Below are 22319 nucleotides of genomic sequence, written 5' to 3' on the forward strand. Positions count from 1 at the left end.
GACATCGGAGAGTGAGTATAAAGCTCTCCCCAGCCCCTCCCCAGCACTGCACCCATCCCAGCAAGGAAGGGGGGTCACTTAACCCCTTCCTTGCTGGTATGGGTGCAGTCTGACATCAGTATGACCCCCAAGGGGTTAAGGGGGATGCAATACATCCTCCCTTAACCCCTTGGGGGCCAGACTGTAAACAGCGATCTGTAAAGATGCTGCATACTGTAAGGTGCACAACACCGCTCACAATGATGGGTGTTGTGCTCCTGTTTGTGTGTTTTTTGTGTGTTTCTCCCTTTTTGTTTTTCAGATATCAGTATCCAGTGGATTACGTCGGATTCGATGGACTACGACGATGACCAGCGTTTTTTTTTTTTGTTTTTTTTTTTTAAATAAAATGGTCAATGAGGGGTCTGGGGGTGTTTTTATTTGAATAAAATTTTTTTTTCACTTGTGTATGGTCTTTATTTCTTTACTTTATAGACTTAGTAGTGAAAGCGTCTAATAGACGGAATCCATTACTAAGTTGGGGCCTAGTGTTAGCCGGTATAAAATGGCTAACACTAACCCCCCATTATTACCCCAGTACCCAATGCCACCAGGGGTACTGGGAAGAGCCGGGTGCCAGTGGTCCCGGAGTGTCAAAATTGGCGCTCCTGGACTGGGGCGGCAGAAGGCTGGTAATATTTAGGCTGGGGAGGGCCTAAACCAATGGCTCTTCCCACCCTGGTGTTACCAGGCTGCTGTTGCTTGGTTTTTAACCCGGCTGGTTATAAAAATAGGGGGGACCCTATGCGTTTTTTTTTTTTAATAAATAATAAAAAAAAATGCATAGGGTCCCCCCTATTTTTTATAACCAGCCGGGTTAAAAACCAAGCAACAGCAGCCTGGTAACACCAGGGTGGGAAGAGCCATTGGTACCCCTGGTGGCATTGGGTACTGGGGTAATAATGGGGGGGTTAGTGTTAGCCATTTTATACCGGCTAACACTAGGCCCCAACTTAGTAGTGGAAGCCGTATAATAGACGGAATCCATTACTAAGTCTATAAAGTAAAGAAATAAAGACCATACACAAGTGAATTTTTTTTTTATTCAAATAAAAACACCCCCACACCCCTCATTGACCATTTTATTAAAAAAAAACAAAAAAAACAACCGCTGGTCATCGTCTTAGTCCATCGAATCTGACGTAATCCACTGGATACCGATATCTAAAAAACAAAAAGGGAGAAACACACAAAAAACACACAAACAGGAGCACAACACCCATCATTGTGAGCGGTGTTGTGCACCTTACAGTATGCAGCATCTTTACAGATCGCTGTTTACAGTCTGGCCCCCAAGGGGTTAAGGGAGGATGTATTGCATCCCCCTTAACCCCTTGGGGGCCAGACTGATGTCAGACTGCACCCATACCAGCAAGGAAGGGGTTAAGTGACCCCTTCCTTGCTGGGATGGGTGCAGTGCTGGGGAGGGGCTGGGGAGAGCTTATACTCTCCGATGTCTTGCTCTTCTCTTCCATCGTGTCTCTTCGCCATCCGCTGGCACAGCTCTTTTATATGTGTGATCAGCTGATCGCACATATGATTCAAAATGTTTCTTCTAATAATGCTATTGTGATTGCTTTAATTAAAACATCAAATGTTTCTTCTAATTATGCTAAGTATTGATTAGTACAGAATGCTTTATTTACTGGGAATATGAATTAACGGCTTAATGGAGCTTCCTGTACTAATTAATATTTAATTAATAAAACACATTTTCGTTGTAAAAAAATCAGTTTCGTTGTTCAATAATTTAATTTAAACGAATCCATCATTGTGCAATTAAATATACTGTAAAAAAATAAATATATATATAAATATACATTTATTTATATATATATATTTATTTTAACAGTATATTTAATTGCACAATGATGGATTCGTTAGAATTAAATTATAGAACAACGAAAGGGACTTTATTACAAAGAAAATGTGTTTTATTAATTTAATATATTAACTATTAGAGGCATCGGCATTCGGCATTATTGCCGGCTATTTTTTTAAGTACTCCGTACGGACCGCCTGTAAATCCACGGCCATGAATTTGCACAGTTCCGGCCGCAAACAATGGTCTTGTTCATTTTTTACGGGTCCGTTTACGATCAGGCCGTAGGCTCATACGTAGTGTGCACTGTGCAGCCGTATATCGTATACTTTCCAGCGTACGCATCAACCTCAAAACTACGGCCGAATATTCGCGGCTCGCACTACGGCCTTACATATATGTAGTGTGAACATAGCCTTAAATTGTATTACTACAGACTGCTGGCTGTGACTTGCAGTGCAGCTACCACGATTTCAGCAGCACACTGTGGTGACCGGCTGCTGGCAGAAAGGGGACATTAGGTGTTACATACAGACCCCTAAGAAGTGCTCAGTACTATTTTATTGGGACCTCTACTATATTTTCTGATTTCTGTATTTCTTACACAAAGCATATCTAAGTTCACTACTGCTTCCACAGTGTAAAGGGGGTGTCACAAAGTGTATATAGGTGCAGCCACCAACAGATTGTATCCCACAGCCCCCTAAAAACTAGTGGGCCCTCTACTATATTTCCTGATTTCTGTATTTCTTATGCAAGGCATACCTAAGTTCACTACTGCTTGTTCAGTGTAAAGGGGGTGTCACAGAGTGTGTATAGGTGCAGCCACCAACAGATTGTATCCCACGGCCCCCTAAAAACTAGTGGGCCCTCTACTATATTTCCTGATTTCTGTATTTCTTATGCAAGGCATATCTAAGTTCACAATGGTTCTCTGTGTCCTCACCGCCATGCTGTGTCAGGCTAAATTTTTGGGTGGTTCATATGCTACCTCTGTTTTTAATGGTTCTCTGGGTCCTCAGTGCCATGCTGTGTCAGGCAACGTTTTTGGGTGGTTCATCATATGCTACCTCTGTTTTAATGGTTCACTGTGTTCTCACTGCCATGCTGTGTCAGGCTGAGTTTTTGAGTGGTTCATATGCCTACCTCTGTTTTAACCAGGCTGTTGCTCAGAATTTGGCATAATGGTGTGATTAGGCTGCCTCAGAGGCATCCATACATGCTGCCCCTGCTGTTTCCTGTCCATTTCCATGGTGTTTCCATCATTTTCTGAGGTTGACAGGTTTTCACACGACCTTGCTCGAGTTTCCCATTGATTTCAATGGGGTTCGTTACTCGAAAAGAGCACTCCAGTATCGGGACATATTTGTCTCGAGTAACGAGCTTCCGAGCATTTTAGTACTCGCTCATCACTAGTTATATATAACAGTATTTAAAAAAAAAAAAAGATAGTTTATTTACATACTTGAGTGGCAGCAGTAAGAAGTGACATGGTCCCCTCTGCTGCCACCAACATTTTTTGGGGGGAACTGCAGGGCTATCTAAGCCTTTCAGTTCTCAATCCCCTGCTCTGTTCCAATACTGCCGCACATCACTATACCGAGCAGGGTCCGTTCCCTCTGTGCATTGTATATTCTTATATACAGAACACAGAGGGAGGCTGTCCGACATGATTGCTGTGTCCAGCAACCTCTGTACTGCAAGAAGTGGTTGCTAATACTGCTTATGTGCTAGAAGCCAGAAGCAGGGTAAGCTGTGATAGCAATCACAGCTCCCTCTGCAGAGGCTGCAGCACACAGCAATAATGCTGGGCAGCTTCTCCCCGGGTACTCTATATAAAAATATAGGGGGAGATTTGTCAAACATGGTGTAAAGTGAAACTAGCTCAGTTGCCCCTAGCAACCAATCAGATTGCACCTTTCATTCTTCACAAATGTTTTGGTAAATGAAAGATGGAATCTGATTGGGGCAACTGAGCCAGTTTACTTTAGACCATGTTTGATAAATCACTCCCATACAGTACACAGGGGGTGCAGCAGCACTTGAGCAGGGCAGGGGATCAGGGACTGCAGGCCTTACATAGCCCTGCAAATCCCCTCACAAATGTTGGTGGCAGTAGAGGGGGACAGTGTCGCTGCCAGTCAACATAAGTATATGTTGTGTCCCACAACGTGTTTTTTGTGCTTTTCATACACCTAGGCAAAAGGGTTTCTATTCAGTGTCAGTTAGGACAGTAAGCTGCTGTACTTTACTCCAACCACTAGATGTCACACTCTCCCACAGCACAGCTACAGTCAAAGTTTTTTTTTTTTTTTTTAAACTATTATTTTAGTTTTCCCATTAACAAAGAAAAAAAGTTGGAAAGGCAGTGGTCCTCAACAGCAAGGACAACTGTGTGACAAACAACTCAGTACATTCCACACAAATAACGGTACTAAATATCCAGCGGCAGAACGGAGCATCACATCTAAAGGTGATACACCGCTAAGAATCTCATACTCTTGTGCCAGACATAAACACATAAGAGGTATCCCTCCTCTGCTGCTGCCAACATATGTCAGTAAACATCCCCCTCCCTCCCCACCCCTGGAGCGGCAGATGTGAGAGGAAAATAAATAAATAAATAAATAAAAAATAAATTAATAAATAAAACACAAAAAGGAAGACAAAAATACACACATCCAGGGTAACAAATTATTTTAGGCAGATTATTTACACCCAATCCTTCCAAACAAACAGGTGCTTGCGAATTCCATCCTTTTTACTTTTATACCTCAGAAGTTCATACTGCTTAATCTGGGAAACTAAATTCTTCCAGGCTTCCAACACTGGGGATTGCTGTGACAGCCACCCCCTTATAATAAGCAACCTGGCACAGAATAGACATTTGGTATACAGCGCTCTGTTCTTTGGTATATCCCAGGACCCGCCCAAAATCCCAATTACCGCTAACCTTGGGATGTTCTGCTTGGTTATAAAATTCAGAGTATCAAAAACTGCTCTCCAGAAACCCTGGACTTTCCTACATCCCCAGATTATGTGAACAAAGTCTGCATCATCGCAACCACATCTGGGACAGTTCGCCGACTCTTTTATCCCCATCCCCACCAAAATTGAAGGTGAATAGTAGTTACGGTGAAGAATCCTAAATTGAACCAGCTTGTGAGCTTTATTCATGGAAACGTTATCCAAGTTTGCACATATATTCTGCCATGCCTCCTCCGCGAGATTGCCAACTTCCTGTTCCCACTTTACCTTCTTACTATCTAGTGCGACATACTTAATTTCATTAGCCAAAATTTTGTAGATCAAAGAGAGACCTCTTCTTGCCTTTCCCATGCCCTGTATCACTGAAAATATTCTGTGCTCATTAATCACGCTCAAATAACTCGCACCATCTGATGCTTTACACGCGTGCTCTAGTTGTAGAAAAAAAAACCTGTGCTTATCTTCTAGCCCATAACATTCCTTAACCTCTTGGAAAGTCATAAGCTTGCCACTCTGAAAAAGCTGCCATACCAACTTAATCCCTTTTACGTGCCAAAATTTCCAGTTGTGAATCTTCATAAATTCCAACAAGTGGAAATTGTTCCATAATGGAGAACAACTCATACTACCCACTATACCACATCTTTGCTTAGTGTAGGACCATACTTTATCGTATAGATTACATAGTGAATTGTTAGTTACCCCACCACCCCAGTAACCAGCTTCAAGCAATTCAAATACATTGTCATAATTACTAATCCCAACCTTGTGCTGAAGAGGAAAAATAATTTTCCATCCTGCTAACTACTTAAATGTGAAGAAATAAAATATAATCTAAGATCGGGCATGGAAAAGCCACCTAACCTTTTAGGGCCACTGAAAGCTCTGTATTTAAGTCTCACCCATTTCCTCCCCCAGATGAGGTTCCCCAGTAGGATCTCAATCTTCCTAATCCACCTATCACTCACCCATACAAGGGAAGCTCCAAAAAAGAAGAGTAGCTGGGGAAGGACGACCATCTTTACAATGGCAAGTCTATCTGCCATTGAAACTGGTAGCCTTTTCCACACATTATTTCTCTTTTCCAGTTTTTTAGCAAATGGCTTAATATTCAACTCACAAAAGTCACTAACGTTGGGCCCTACCTTGATACCCAGATATTCCAGCGGCTCCATGGGCCCTAAAACCCTTAACTTACCCGCGACCGCGGAGGAGGAGGAGGATCCTAAATTTAGTAAGGAAGACTTATCCCAGTTGATGGATAACCCAGACGGGATAATATACTCACTCAGTTCATCAACAATACGTGATAATTTACTGTCAGTGTCCTTAACCAACAATAGAATGTCATCTGCATACAACAGGAGTTTGTTCTTATTACCTTCTATACCGAACCCCTCATAGTCCAACCGTGTCCTGACCCACTGTGCCAAAGGTTCTATATACAGTGAAAATAAAAAAGGGGAGAGTGGACAGCCTTGCCGAGTTCCTCGGCCGAGCGCAAAGGGTTCTGAAGGGTTATCATTAATTAATAAACGGGCTATACGATCATGATACAGTGTTTTAATCTGCCCCAGGAATACCGGCCCAAAGCCAATCTTAGCTAGGACCTCCCAGAGGTACCCCCACTCCACCCTGTCGAAGGCCTTAGCTGCGTCCAACGACAGGATGGAGTGGGCCCCCTTCCCACACTCCAAGATAGCCGAATGGAGCTTAATGATGTTATCTTGCACTGTCTTATTGGGCATGAAACCCCCTGCTCCTCACCTATCAGCTGGGGGATAACTCTATTAATTTTCTTTGCCAGCACTTTTGCAAAAAGCTTGACGTCAGTGTTAAGGAGCGAGATGGGGCGGTGTGATTCGACCAATTTCAGATCCTTCCCCTTTTTCCCCAGCAAGATTATATGGGCTTCTCTCATAGACTGAGATAACATCCCCCCTTTACAGGATTCATTTAATACCTCGGCAAGTGTGGGCAGGATTACGGCGGAATATTTCCTATATATCTGGAAAGGTAACCCATCTGGACCAGGTGAGGTATTTCCTGATATAGATGCTAGAGCTTCCTCTAAATCTGACAGTGTGATCTTCCCCTCCAAGCGATCCCTGTCCTCCTCCGCCACCACGGGCAGCTCCACCTCTGCAAGCCGTCCGGCAATCCGCTCATCTTACCCTGAGGACTCGGAACAGTACAGATTCTGAAAAAAACCTCTAATAAAATTCCTCAGCAATACCTGACTCATCCACCACCAAACTCCTATCTCTACCAACAACTGATGCTATCTCCTGGTTGTTGGCCCTATTTGTCAAAATTCTAGCCAGCAATTTATTGGTTTTCCCCCCATGTACAAATTTATCTTGCCCAGAAAAAAACTATCTATGTTGCACTTTCTCCTTTATAAACTTCCAGAAGTCCTCTTGTGCGACTTTTAAGCTGTCCCAGCTCTCCACAGAAGCCCTTTCCGCATGCTCCATGGTTCTCTGGTGTACTGCCTCCTGCAACTCCACTTCCCTAGACGCAAACCCCCTTTTACACCTCTTGATATTTTGGATTAGGATTCCCCTCAAAAAAGCCTTAAAAGTATCCCACACAACTAATAATGATGCAGACCCCTTGTTGAAAGACCAAAACCCATTAATTTCCTTAACTAGGGCAGGGCAGGGGATCATGGACTGCAGGCCTTACATAGCCCTGCAAATCCCCTCACAAATGTTGGTGGCAGTAGAGGGGGACAGTGTCGCTGCCAGTCAACATAAGTATATGTTGTGTCCCACAACGTGTTTTTTGTGCTTTTCATACACCTAGGCAAAAGGGTTTCTATTCAGTGTCAGTTAGGACAGTAAGCTGCTGTACTTTACTCCAACCACTAGATGTCACACTCTCCCACAGCACAGCTACAGTCAAAGTTAGATTTAGCTACACACACACACACACTTCCCTCTATAGTCTTGACTTCCCTAAGTTTTAGTTACTTAGTGCCTGACTTCATGCCAGGCAGGACGTATATAGCCTGTTCTTTTGGTAGTGACTCAACCTTGCAGTAGTAAGTGCAGGGAAAAAAGCACTTTATAGGCATTTTCCGTAATAAGTGTATATTGGTGATTTGTATAACTTTTGGGGGGGCAATGCAATACTTAAATAAATTTTTTTGCCGTACTTCTCCTTTAAGGATCCACAGTGCAGAGTTGGAAAGGGTTAATAAGACTGGGTCTACTTTTACAAATTATCTTTTGGCTAACTTCTTTATTTTTTTTTTTGTTTCATTTTCTGTATTAAACAAAAATGTATTTGTTGGCAGATTCAAAGGATCCAAAACACATATCAACACACTGCATACTTGTTGAGAAAAAGCTATATTACAGAGAAAAATGGTCCCTGCCATGTGAATGAAAAACATCTTTACCATGGAACAGCACCACAGAACTGTCATTCCATCAACTACAGTGGATTTAATCGAAATTTTGCTGGAAAAAATGGTAAAATGTTTAAACAGTCATAAAACCTGTTTAATATCTCTAATTCATGGGCAGAATAATGCACTCATTCCATTTGGAGATTATTCTTTTTACTTGAGTAACCCATATAATGCAGACTAAATTATTAAGGCTGGTTTTACACAAGCAAATAGGAATATGCATGTCAATGGAAGTTATATCCCTATGTTATCAGTATTTCTTCAGTATTGCATTTTGTTTTGTTTATATTTTGTATATACCACAGGGTCCTAAACAGGAATTGCAAATACACTTTGAATAGATAGGACAAATCAGGCTGCTAATTTCCCACACAGTATTTGGTTAGTATTTTGCAACCAAAATCAGGAGTGGATTGAAAATACAGAAATGCTATGTTCATACACAATGACAATGACAATGGTTGTCATTTAATGGCAAATTATTGTTGTTATTTTGAAATAACCACCGTTATTTGCCATCAAATGACAACTATCCACTCAACTTCAACAGTGTGTGAACATAGCCTTTCTTTTTTTTTAATCCACTCCTGGTTTTATTTGCAAAGTACTGACAAAAATACTGAGCAAAATACAGTGTGGGAACATAGCCTGAGGTTGGTTTCACACATTGCAGTTTTTTTGTATTGCAGTTTTTGAACCAAAAGCAGAAGTGCATTCAAAGTAATAGGTAAAATAAAGGAAGCACTCTTATGTCTCCTACCTGCCAGAACCACTCCTGCCTTTGGCACAAAACCTGCAGTAGTAGTTTAAAAAAAAAAAAAAAAAACCCCCAGCAAAACTACTATGTTAAACCAGCTTAAGAAAAACGTGGCCGTGTTAGGGGAACGTCGTATACCGCGGAGACGCACACATTGTGAGAGCTATCACGTTGCCTCTGTCTCACCCATACACTGTCTAAAACTCTAAAAAGTGTACTATTTGAGGAGAGGTACACTTACATATATATGAAATACCCATGCTTTTCTCCACATCGCTGACCAACCACCGCAATAGCGTCAGTTGCTGTAACTCTACAACAGGCGGGAGCATGGTGTCAGCGGCAACCTGAGAACCCTCACCACTTAACACCCACAGTCACAGACAGTTGTTGACTTTCTCTCATCTTTTGGGAATGAGCTGAACTGGCGGGTTTTGTTACCAGGAGTTGGGATTTGACCTCAGAACAGCCCATATCCCTGAGATGCATCGGGGAGGGGAGGGGGAAACAGACTGATCATTAAAAAAAACCAAAACATTACATATGCATGAATTCACGTTTGGTACGACAGATCATAGTAAGCATCCCATAGCGTCCATATTTGCTCGCACTTCTCCATATGGTGTTCCTGAGCTGCTGTCATAAATTCCAGTCTCCTCACTTCCTGTATGCGGTTAACCAGTTCCATAGCCGATGGGATTAAAGTTTGTTTCCAGTATTTAGCAAGGAGACATTTAGCTGCGGTTAGAACGTGGAGGAGTAGCCTGGCCGAAGGCTTCGACAGGGTTTTAGGTGGGACATTCAGAATATATATCATTGGGTCTAAAGGCACCACTGTTCCCAGCACTACCGCTAACAACCCCTGTATTCCCCCCCAGTATGGTCTAAGCTTAGGACAATCCCAGAAAATGTGTGGGAGGGTCCCTACCCCTATCGAACACCGCCAACAGACCGATGGAGCTTCCGGGTAGAGGCGATGGAGAAGGTCAGGGGTGTGGTACCAAAATAGCAATATTTTGTATTGGTTTTCTTTGAAAGAGACACATGCTGATGACTTGGCCGCCTGCGACCAAATCTGCTGCCATACCGGTTGAGGGAGTTTCCTCCCCAGGTACGTTTCCCATTTCGCCATATAGGCATGGGATACCTCTTGACCTTCAGGGGGTGAGTTGAGTATAGAGTAGATGGTAGAGATTAGACCTCTGGTGGAGGGGCGAAATTTACAAAGCCTCTCAAAAGGCGTGGGTTTGGGGAAGGGGGCATAATCCGTCATTACTGCTGCTGTGTATGAGAGAGCTTCATGGTATACTGCTGCGGTTCGTGGGAGGTTTTTTCTCTCTCTCAACTGTGGGAAGGGGATGACCCGTCTAGAAAATGGGTCCACTATGTCAGCGAAGTGGAAAAGGCCTGCCTCTTGCCACGGAGCAATAGACTCATAGGTGCAACCATCAGACAGTAAACTAGTGTAAATGATAGGGGTAAGTGGGGAGGGTGTGGAGCGTAGAGGAAAGTGCGAACATGCCTTGGACCAAACCTCTAATGTGTGCTTCATAGGACCTAAGAGGGAAAGACGTCCCATGGAAACAGAGGGTGACCACAGTAATTCACATGGGTGGATGGGGGCCAGCCAAACCTTCTCTAGTTCCATCCATTTTGTATATGCCGGCCTGGCTGTCCAGCTTGGGATATTCCTTAAATGGGTAGCCAGGTAGTAGTTGTACATGTCTGGCATTGCCAGTCCTCCATTTGACCTCCCCGAGTGCAATACAGACTGGGAGATTCTATGCCGGCCCCCATTCCACACAAACCGGAGTAATGTTCTTTGGAACTTCCGGAGGGCTGAACGAGGAATGGTGACGGGGAGAGTCTCCACCAGATAGAGGAAACGGGGGAGAACATTCATCTTAATAGCATTAATTTTCCCCAGGAGGGAGAGGGGGAGTTTGGCCCATTTATTAAGATCAGTTCCCACCGCTTGAAATAAAGGGGGAAAGTTATAAGCATAGATTTCCCGATAATGAGGGGTAATATTTGTCCCAAGGTAGCGAATTGAGGTATCTATCCATTTATATGGGAATGTAGATTTAAGGGAAGTGACTACTGCATCAGGTAGATTCACTGGTAGGGCTTCTGTCTTGTGGGAGTTTATTTTGTATCCAGAGAGACCTCCGTAAGTCCCTAACAGGGAATGCAGGTTAGGCAAAGAGACTACCGGATTACGGAGCGTCAATAATATGTCATCCGCAAAGAGGGAGAGCTTAAATTCTCTCCCCCTAACCTGAATACCCTGCACATCAGGGGACAATCGAATTTGGGCCGCCAGTGGTTCAATACTAAGCACAAATAGTAGGGGGGAAAGGGGGCACCCCTGTCTTGTCCCGTTCCGAATCAGAACAGGTTCAGAGGAGGCATGTGGCAACTTCACCCGGGCAGCGGGGCCTACATAGAGTGCCTGTACTGCTCGAAGGAACGCCCCTGAGAGCCCAAAGGCCTGCATAGTGGCGGAAAGAAAGTCCCAGCTCAGCCTATCAAAGGCTTTTTCCGCATCAAGACTGAGAAGAAGCCCCTGTGAACCCGTCCCGTTCAGAACGTCTACCAGGTCTATGGTTCGTCTAGTATTGTCTCCTGCCTGACGGTTGAGTACAAACCCAACCTGATCTTTGTGAATCAGGTCCGGTAAGATACCACCCAGTCTCAGGGCCAATATTTTTGTAAATATTTTTAAGTCTGCATTCAGCAGCGATATGGGTCTGTAGCTGGCTGGATCTGTCGGATCCTTGTCCGCTTTGGGAATGACGGTAATAAAAGAGTTTAGCATTGTGGGAGGAATAGGTCGACCGTCCATGAAGGCGTTAAAAAGAGTCAGCAGGTGAGGGACTAAGATGGCGGAGAAGCACTTGTAATAAGCATATGGCAGGCCATCCGGGCCCGGGGACTTCCCATTTGGGAGACCCTTGAGGACCTCCACCAGTTCCTCTTCCGTGATCTGCCCATTAAGTAACGCCAGATCTTCTGCCGTCACTGTGGGTAGATGGCAGTTCTTTAAATATTCCCCCAAGAGCTGAGTCCGTGTATGTTCATCTGTAGGGAGTGTACTAGGGAGAGAGTAAAGGGTAGAGTAGTATTTGGAGAATACAGAGGCAATCCCCTCAGGATCGTAACGTAGGGTCCCATCTCTATCCTTTAAGGCGTACGGTGTGGTTTTCAAGGTCTCATCCCTGAGCTGGGAAGCTAAAAGCGAATGAGTTTTGTTGGCCTTGTCGTAATACTTATGTCTAGTGAAGGACAGTAGTTTCTCTACATGAGCTAGGGCAAGGTCTTTTAATTTATTTCGCAATGCCACTATTTCTCTAAGTGTGGAGAGGGAGGGTTTGTGAGCTAGAAGTGATTCCTTGGTCTGCAGTTGTTGTTTATATAAACTGGCTAAATGTGAGGTCGATTTTTTAAGGTGTGAGGAGAGAGCAATACAATTGCCCCGGAAAACCGCTTTGTGGGCTTCCCACAAAGTGGAGAATTCCGAAACACTTCCCTCATTATCCTTGAAGTAGTCACGTAGAGCCTGTGCCAATTTGTCCTTATTAACCGTATTTTTTAACAATGACTCATTGAGTCGCCAGTGACACACCCTACTGGCCTGTGCAGAAAGTTTCAAATCTATAGTAACAGGCGCGTGATGCATCCAGTGACATATTGACGACAGTGCTAACTGGCACTACATGGGACATACAAGAAGACCGTTTTTTTCTAATCAAGTATCCCCAAAGTCACTTCTCCTTTATTTTTGCCTCTGAATGAGGAATAACCCGACAGATTACCCCACATACATTTTACAGCTTCAGGCTGGGTTCACACTACGTATATTTCAGTCAGTATTGTGGTCCTCATATTGCAACCAAAACGAGGGGTGGATTAAAAACATAGAAAGGCTCTGTTCACACAATGTTGAAATTGAGTGGATGGCCGCCATATAACAGTAAATAACTGCCATTATTTCAATAGAACAGATGTTGTTTTAAAATAACAGCAAATATTTGCCATTAAATGGCGGCCATCCACTCAATTTCAACATTGTGTGAACAGATCCGTTCTGTTTTTTTAATCCACTCCTGGTTTTGGTTGCAATATGAGGACCACAATACTGACTGAAATATACGTAGTGTGAACCCAGCTTCAGGCTGGGTTCACACTATGTATATTTGAGGCTGTATTTGGTCCTCATGTCAGGTCCTCATAGCAACCAAAACCAGGAGTGGATTAAAAACACAGAAAGGATCTGTTCACACAATGTTGAAATTGAGTGGATGGCCGCCATATAACAGTAAATAACGGCCATTATTTCAATACCACAGCCGTTGTTTTAAAATAACAGCAAATATTTGCCATTAAATGATGGCCATCCACTCAATTACAACATTATGTGAACAGAGCCTTTCTGTGTTTTCAATCCACTCCTGGTTTTGGTTGCTATACAGCCTCACAAATACAGCCTCAAATATACATAGTGTGAACCCAGCCTAAGGTTGAATTCTAGCACAACTCTTTTTTCCTTACTTGTACACCAATTCCGTCTTGTGTACAGAGTTAATTACTACAACACAAATTATTTAAAAAAACAGCATTTAATCAGAAACTGACATTTTTCTCAAAGAAATCAGAGAATCAGCACAGGGGAGAAGTTTTAGTTTTAGTGTATCTTAGGGCCTTACTGGGCCTCTGGCTGTTCTGGCAAATGCCAGGGGGGCTGCTGTGATGAGTGGGCCAGTCTGTTCTTCTCCTACACAACCTCCCTGCACTTCACAGCCTGGTAAATCACTGGGTACAGAAGGCTGTGTAATGCAAACAATATCCACCAATCAATAAAAAAGAAAGCAGGTGATTATAGCTGTGTGTGCTGTGCTAACTGATATATGTTGTGTGTGTGCCCTGCTGACTGATATGTGTAGTGTGTGTGCCCTGCTGACTGATATGTGTAGTGTGTATGTGCCCTGCTGTCTGATATGTGTGGTGTGTGTGTGCCCCGCTGACTGAGATGTGTAGTGTTTATGTTCCCAGCTGTCTGGTATGTGTAGTGTGTGTTTATGTCCAGCTGACTGATATGTGTAATGTGTGTGCCCTGCTGTCTGATATGTGTGGTGTGTGTGTCCTGCTGTCTGATATGTGTGGTGCGTGTTTGTGTCCAGCTGATTAATTTGTGTAGTGTGTGTCCTGTTGACTGATATGTGTGGTGTGTGTTTCCTGCTTACTGATGTGTGGTGTGTGTGTGCCCTGCTGTCTGATATGTGTGATGTGTGTGTCCTGCTGACTGATATCAGTCAACATGACACACACAACACATATCAGTCAGCAGGGCACACACACACTACACATATCCAAACAGCAGGGCACACACACTACACATATCAGTCGGCAAGGAACACACAAACTACACATATCATTCCGAAGGGAACACACACTACACATATCAGACAGCAGGGCACAAACACACACTACACATATCAGACAGCAAGACACACACTACACATCATTCAGCAGGACACACACACACTACACATATCAGACAGCAAGACACACACACTACACATATCAGACAGCAGGACACAAGCACACATCACAAAATCAGTCAGCAGGACACACACTACACATATCAGACAGCAGGGCACACACACACTACACATATCAGTCAACATGGCACACACTACACATATGTGTAGTGTGTGTGCCCTGCTGTCTGATATGTGTGGTGTGTGCTGCTGACTGATTTTGTGATGTGTGTTTGTGTCCTGCTGTCTGATATGTGTATGTGTGTCTTGCTGTCTGATATGTGTAGTGTGTGTTCCCTGCTGAATGATATGTGTAGTTTGTGTGTTCCCTGCTGACTGATATGTGTAGTGTGTGTGCCCTGCTGTTTGGATATGTGTAGTTTGTGTGTGCTCTGCTGTCTGATATATGTAGTGTGTGTGCCATGCTGACTGATATGTGTAGTGTGTGCCCTGTTGTCTGATATGTGTAATTTGTGTGCCCTGCTGTCTGATATATGTAGTGTGTGCCCTGCTGACTGATATGTGTAATGTGTGTGCCCTGCTGTCTGATATGTGTACTGTGTGTGTGCACCCTACTGTCTGATATGTTTGGTGTGTGTGTTCCCTGCTGACTGATATGTGTAGTGTGTGTGCCCTGCTGTTTTATATGTGTAGTTTGTGTGCCCTGCTGTCTGATATATGTAGTGTGTGCTGACTGATATGTGTAATGTGTGTACCCTGCTGACTGATATGTGTAATGTGTGTACCCTGCTGTCTGATATGTGTACTGTGTGTGTGCCCTACTGTCTGATATGTGTGGTGTGTTTTTGTGTCCTGCTGACTGATATGTGTAGTATGTGTGTGCCCTGTTGTCTGATATGTGTACTGTGTGTGTGCCCTGCTGTCTGATATGTGTAGTGTGTGTGTGTGTGCCCTACTGTCTGATATGTGTGGTGTGTTTTTGTGTCCTGCTGACTGATATGTGTAGTATGTGTGTGCCCTGTTGTCTGATATGTGTACTGTGTGTGTGCCCTGCTGTCTGATATGTGTAGTGTGTGTGCCCTGCTGACTGATGTGTATTGTGTGTGTGTGTGCCCTGCAGACTGATATGTGTAGTATGTGTGTCCTGCTGTCTGATATGTGCTGTGTGTGTGCCCTGCTAATTGATAAGTGTAGTGTGTGTTTATCCTGCTGTCTGATATGTGTAGTGTGTGTAAGTAAAGTAAATAGTATGTGCCCATTATGTGCAGCACATGTGGTATGTAGGGGATATGGGTATGGTAGTGCACATGTGATATGTAGCGGGTATGTTAGTGGCACATGTGATATGTAGGGGGTATGTTAGTGGCATATGCGGTATGTAGTGGGTAGGGTTTTTTTTATTAAGAATATCTATGAGGGTTGTATACAGCATTTTGGGGAAAAGCATTGAAAATTGCATTAAAAAACACCTCAAAAAACATTGTTAAAAAAACCCAAAACATTAAAGGGGTACTAAAAACGTTTGGTATTGTGCTAACCTCCCCATATTCCTACTGTATCCTTCTGTGGTGTCTCTGGGTCCCAAGCTGAGTGCTGCCACAGCCACTTCCAAGACAAGCTTGTCTCAGCAGTAACAGCCGGCTCAGCCAATCACTGGCCATGCTGCTGTCCCATCTCAGATAGCGATTGGCTGAGCAGGCATTTGCTGCCAAGAGAAGCTTGACTCGGAAGTGGCAAGAGCAGCAGTCAGTGGGGGAACCAGAGGTTCTGCAGGTTTGCAGGTTGAAGTTTATCATATTTGATATAAGGGCAGCTCAATATCAATAGTTTTTAGCAAATTGCCAGGGCTAAATTTCAATACCAGTATGGTCAAGATGCTATATTGGACGTTCTCAACCCCACGACACTCCACTTTAAAATCTTCATCTACTGTCTACTTCAGTGTAAATTATAAAGCATAAAACAGTAGACGAAGAACAATCTAGCCACAAATTTTCTTTGGATCATATTTGTTGCTCAAGGACCAAATGAGATTTTCATCATGAAAAACAATTGAACAGCTTTTTGACTACAGATTGGTCTGATTGTGATGTCAAACATGAAGCTTAGTCTGGCACAAATTACATAACAGAATATCTAAGGGAAACTAGCAACAGGAAGACTCTAACCTGTTGTTATGTTCCCATAGGGTGCTGAGGAGGATATTTTTGTTTTACCCCAGTGCAAATCTTCACTTTATTTAATATGCAAATGAGTTTGGGAATTGGGGCAGCCCATCTTGATGTATATAGAGGAAGCGCTCTGCAGTGACATCACTCTAACGCTCATTGCTTTGGAGCATCAGCTGATTCATGAGGAAAGGCAACCAGCGGGCAGATTGGTTCACAGATGGTGGTAGCCCCACCTCCAGTGCACCAAACCGCCACCTATGCAAATTCATTAAAATGAGGGTTTACCTAGCTGTTCGATTTCATTTAAAGCATTCCTAACTACATTATTGCGGAAATCAGGAATGACATGAAGCAAACATTTGACAGATTTAATGCTTTGAAACAGTTATGTTCCCTGGTCAACTAGCATTCTAAAAGAGTCACAGAGGTTCTCATATACAGGTGATCTTCTCTTTATTATTTCTAAAAAGTCTCTCGAAAGAGAAGTCCCACAACATAAAAAAAGAAAGGCAGGGTGATGTGGGAACATAATAAACAAAGTAGGGATGGTCCGAACATGGTTCGTACGAACCCGAACCCTCCTCAATGATTACCGCTGTCTGCCCGCTCCGTGCAGCAGGCGGATCCAGCGAGAGGAACGCCTGGAAAACTGGGATACAGCCATAGCCATAGGCTGTATCCCAGTTTTCCAGGCGTTCCTCCCGCTGTATCCGCCCGCTGCACGGAGCGGGCAGACAGCGGGAATCCGATGCCGAGCGTTCGGGTTCAGCCGAACCCGAACCTCGGCGGGTTCGGACCATCCCTAAAACAAAGTATACTTACCTATCCTCATGGCCCGTTGTGCTGCTCCACAGCAGCTGCTCCACAGCTATCCAGCTGACAGCTGCTGGCCTCCTGCATCTCTTCCAGCTGCAGCGTCATATACCCAGGTGAGTGATCTCGCAGCAGGGAGCTGATTCTTGCCACTGAACCACCAATGATGCACGACCCAGCCAATTAAATGCTTCTATTAGTTTTGACTGTGGTATTTAAATGGTTAAATAGCCAGCATGGAGGATCCCTCCATGCCTGCTATTAGCAGTGGCCACCGGCTGCTATCAGCTGGGACATGCGTGCAGGGCTGTATTTACCACTAGGCACCCGTGGTCCGGTGCCTAGGGCAGCACCAGGGAGCAGGGGGACAGAAAAAACTAAGTTTTTTGTTTTTATTTTTTTAGTTTCCCTCCTCCCGTTCAGACTTGCCAGTAAATCTGGTATCTTTTCCAGGGGGGTGGGGGGTATGGTGGTATTGGTCAGGTCTGGTATCGCCAATTGTAGAAAATTGGGAGTCACCTGTAGTTTATGGCTCGCCTCAAGTAGAATGACATCGGAGGGGTTTCTTTATAAAATGTAGATTTATTGCTTCTTCTTTAAAAGTAGTGAAAGTTACAGAATTGTATAGAAATGAATATCAGAAAAATGTCTTACAGTCCTTAGGGTCTAGTGTCCATAGTTCATATAAGAGTCCTTTGAAGTGAAGGGTTTGTCTTACACGAGCTTCAAGCAGCTTTTTCTTCACTCAAGCATCCTGGATGACATTCCTTCCTTCACTCTTCCATCATGGATTCCCCATGCGACACAACCTTCTCCTTGAAGGCCCTGGATCCCTCTTGTTGCGACAGAGGCTCAAACCTTCTGTACAGCCCTGATCCCACTACCCTCTATCTTGGTGACTACCATTTATATAGGGTTCATGACTCACTGTCAATGTCATGTGTGGGTGTGTTTATTAAAATTGAGTGTGTGTGTCTGCACATATATGACCATAACAAATATAGAACTTATACTCTATGCGTTCGCATAACCTGCTTCCAGTTATGGATGTATAGTTATCGTGCTGTGTACTGGCATCACCACCCTACATACGTCATGGAATCGTGAATAGTGCTTATGTATCTATTTCCAACTTATACACGTCTCCTTAGTATAGAATATGATATTATGACAGTATTACAATTACTTTATACAGTGAATAGTGTTGTGCTATTATGGTGAGGTCAGCAGTATATATGACTTATATTATATTATACCAAGATATTGTTCATTGTAAAACACATCGTATTTGACACCAATAGGTGCGTGAAGATGGGGTGTCTTCAGGTTTAGTGCCTAGGTTAGCAGCAGCTGTTAATACAGCCCTGCATGCGTGTATAGAGAGGGGTCACATTTTGTTTTCTAAACAATTAATTACATCTTTAATTTGGAATGAGGAATTAAGGTAAAATTCTGTACTTTAGTAAAGAATAAAGAAGGGTAGAGAGATATAGGTCTCCTGAATTTAGTGGCTTATAGTGATGCAATATAAATCCATAGACACCTCCTGAATATTAATAGGCATACACCCCTCATTTCTTTAATCCTCAACAAGTTTAGATCTTAAGAACAGAGGCTTTCCTGTGATCACTCTTTGAATGCAATCCCTATTGGCAGGCTTCTCACTGGCAATAATACTAGATTTAAAGAAACTCTTTGACATTTCCCTATTTGGTTCAATGAGAAATCTTAAAATAATTTCAGATACTTTCTTGGTCTATCCTCCTGACATTGCAAACTCTACACATGGGAATGTACTAGCTCAATTTATATCTTCTACTTCACAACTGAATATCTCTTTCTCACAGTATGCACTTTTTTCTTCCTTATTCAAACGTTCATTGAAGAATTTAAAGTAGAAATCCAGCATTTAAAAAAATGTGACAGGCAGCAGGGACAGGGGAGAAAATAATAAGCAAGCATTGCTTACCTCTCCCTGTGACCATGTTGCGCAGTGTGACCGGCCCCGGGACCCCTACCGGAAGGCATATTTCACACTCCCATGCTTTTTGATATGATGTTTTGCCTTCTTTGGTCTCGCATAAAAGCAGGCTATAGATTAGAGAAACTGTCAAAGCAGTTTTGAGGTCACACAGTGGACTTTGTGCAAAGAGCAGAAGGAGTGCAAGTGCAGAAGTAACATGGTAGAATTTAAGAGGTTTATGAAGTGGAATGGTAAAAATGCTGTACCAGAGGTCCCTGGTCATAGGATGAAAGGTTCATTTTGGGAAAATATTGGTTGCAAATGGCAAACGTGATTTACGAGACATAAGGCGAAAGAGCATTGTCCAGACACGGGAGGCAGCCAGTAAGAGGCTGGTATTAAGTTGAAAAGAGACACTAGTCTGACCCATAGCTTCATGGAGGAATGGTAAAACCAGTCTAGTAAGCTAAGCGAAAAAAATGCATATCTGGAAGGGCCAAATTGCCAATGTTTTTGGGTCTGACTAGAGTCTTCTTAGCTATGCAGGGATGGACACACATCCAAACATAGCAAGTTAATAGACGGGAAAGTGATAAGACAAAGGAACAAGGTAGAAGTATAGAAATTGTTAGAAAGAAATAGAGGAGCTGCAGGAGTATGTTCATTTTGATTGTGTTTACCCTCCCAGTATGCACATTTTTCCATGCAAATTTCCGTTATTTTATTTCAAAAACCTGTTTAAAATGTCTTTCTCCCAGAAACAGCATCACTCTTGTCTATCTGTAAAAAAGGCCTTTTCTTAAAAAAGCTTTTTATTACAGAAAAAAAAACCTCATACATGTTGGGTATAACCACTTTTTTAACTACTCATGCTATAAAAATATACAGTAATTAAAGCGTAACTGTCATTTCAGTGTCATTTTTCTGAAAACATTAAATATCAACAGTACAAGCGATTTTAAGAAAATAGGTTTTATGTACTAAAAAAGTTTCCTTCTGTACTGAAAAAGCAATCTCCCAGCCTCCCCCCTCACATCAAATGAAGCAGGATTTCTGTCTCCATTATGTGGCTATGGAGAGGGGAGGGGCTGTTAGGAGTGACTGAGCACGGAGGATTTCTGCAAAGCACAACACCCTGCAATCTTCTCTCAGTAAGTTCATAGATAAGCACTGACCTTTCTGACACCTGAATTTAGCGTTTTAGGTGCCCAGAGAGTCTACAAACAGCTGACCTTCATGTCACCTCTTCCTGCTCCCTCATCTCCCTCAGCCCCTCCCCCCTTCATAGGCTTACAATGGGGAGAGCAGACCCCGTCTTCACTGGCTTCTCTGTAATGAAGACGTGTTTGCCTGATAATGCACAGATAAGAAGTCAGGGGGGGAGGCTGGGAAATTGCTTCTTGAGTACAAAAAGAGGCTTTTTGGCTGATAAAACCTATTACAGAGTTTCTTAAAATAGCTTAGACTACTCATTTATGCAATAAAAAACAGTTACGCTTTAACTTATTTCGTGTGGTGAAGAACATAACCTCCCCCCTCCAGAAAAAAAAAAACTATGCCAGGCTTCTTCTGTGGTGGTCCACTAAGTCTTATGTCACCTGGGTAAAGGTAACTCTCTCAGGTGTCACACAAAGGGGACGAAGCTGCTGTTAGGACTTTCACCACTAGGTTTTTTTCACTTTCCCCTAAACTGTTTGTATGGGCACAGCTGAAGGTAAAGGGTTAACTGTACACTATGGCGGAGATTAATGAAAGGGTGTAAATATACACCTGATGTAAACTGCCCACAGCTTTCTACCAACTACACATCTTCATTCTCCTCGCTCATACACAGCCCCACCAATAGGAGGTTAGACCCAGTCACCCCTATATAAGCTCAGTTAGTACCTGGTGGAAGGTCTTGTTAGTGGATGATGGAAAGAGAGACAGACAATAGAGAAGAGTATTTTAATGACTCTTGCACGGCTATCCTGGGAAGCCTGTTAAGGCAAGTTGTAAAGGCCTGAGGCTAGAATTACCCAACCTGGCACTATACGTCTATACGTGAGTATGAGTATTCTTCTTCTCTACTATCCTCTATACTAATCCCGGCAGAGTACACTTCTACATTGGACAAGGCCCCCAAGACAGTCCCCATACCTACTGCTACCTCAAGTCACACTTTTACTTCTCTCTACTATCTTTCTAGTCACTGCTGTCACCTGCACTTGTCAAGCTCTTAGTATTGTTCCCTGTATTTAGCTGAAGTTTTACAAATTAAGATTTATTCCTGGGTAAGGGTCCTATTTCACGGGCCTATGGGGGCCCGATCAACTATGTAAATGAGCACCGACCTGCGAGATTGGCGCTCGTTTACTGGCCCTATTCCACGGCCCGATGATCGTTGAGCGAGGACTACAGGGACATCGTTACCGATGTCCTTGCAGCCCTTGCACCATACATTACCTGGCAGGACTTCTCCGCTCCATCTTCCTCCCCGGGTCTCGCGGCACAGCATCAGCAGCTCCGGAGTGGCCTGACTGAGCTGTCATACCGCTCAGCCAATCACTTGCTGCGGCGGTCCTGGCCTGTGATTGGCTGAGCGGTCTGACTTCTCAGTCAGGCCGCTCCGGAGCTGCTGATGCTGTGCCACGTGTCCTGCCAGGTAATGTATGGTGCTGCTTCTCAAATCGTCGTTCACCTGCTGCGCACCACTATTCCACTGTAGCGATGTGCGGTGGGGGACCGATGATTTTATGTCTGGCCCTAAATTAAAGGGGTTGTCCGGCGATAAAAAATTATTCACAGAATAACACACATTACAAAGTTATACAACTTTGTAATGTATGTTATGTCTGTGAATGGCCC

General features: G+C 43.5%; 1 protein-coding gene across 2 annotated transcripts in view; it reads left to right on the forward strand.

The window, feature by feature from the left end:
* The window catches only part of LOC138787271 (protein mono-ADP-ribosyltransferase PARP14-like), a 93447-nt gene that overhangs the window by 66055 nt on the left and 5073 nt on the right, over positions 1-22319 (forward strand). For both annotated transcript variants that reach the window (XM_069964493.1, XM_069964494.1), the window contains one exon: positions 8151-8328. In XM_069964493.1, coding sequence (XP_069820594.1) covers positions 8151-8328 — 178 coding nt within the window. The remainder of the gene's footprint in view (positions 1-8150; positions 8329-22319) is intronic.

This window comes from Dendropsophus ebraccatus, chromosome 3 (genome assembly GCF_027789765.1).
Source record: "Dendropsophus ebraccatus isolate aDenEbr1 chromosome 3, aDenEbr1.pat, whole genome shotgun sequence".
Classification (NCBI taxonomy): domain Eukaryota; kingdom Metazoa; phylum Chordata; class Amphibia; order Anura; family Hylidae; genus Dendropsophus; species Dendropsophus ebraccatus.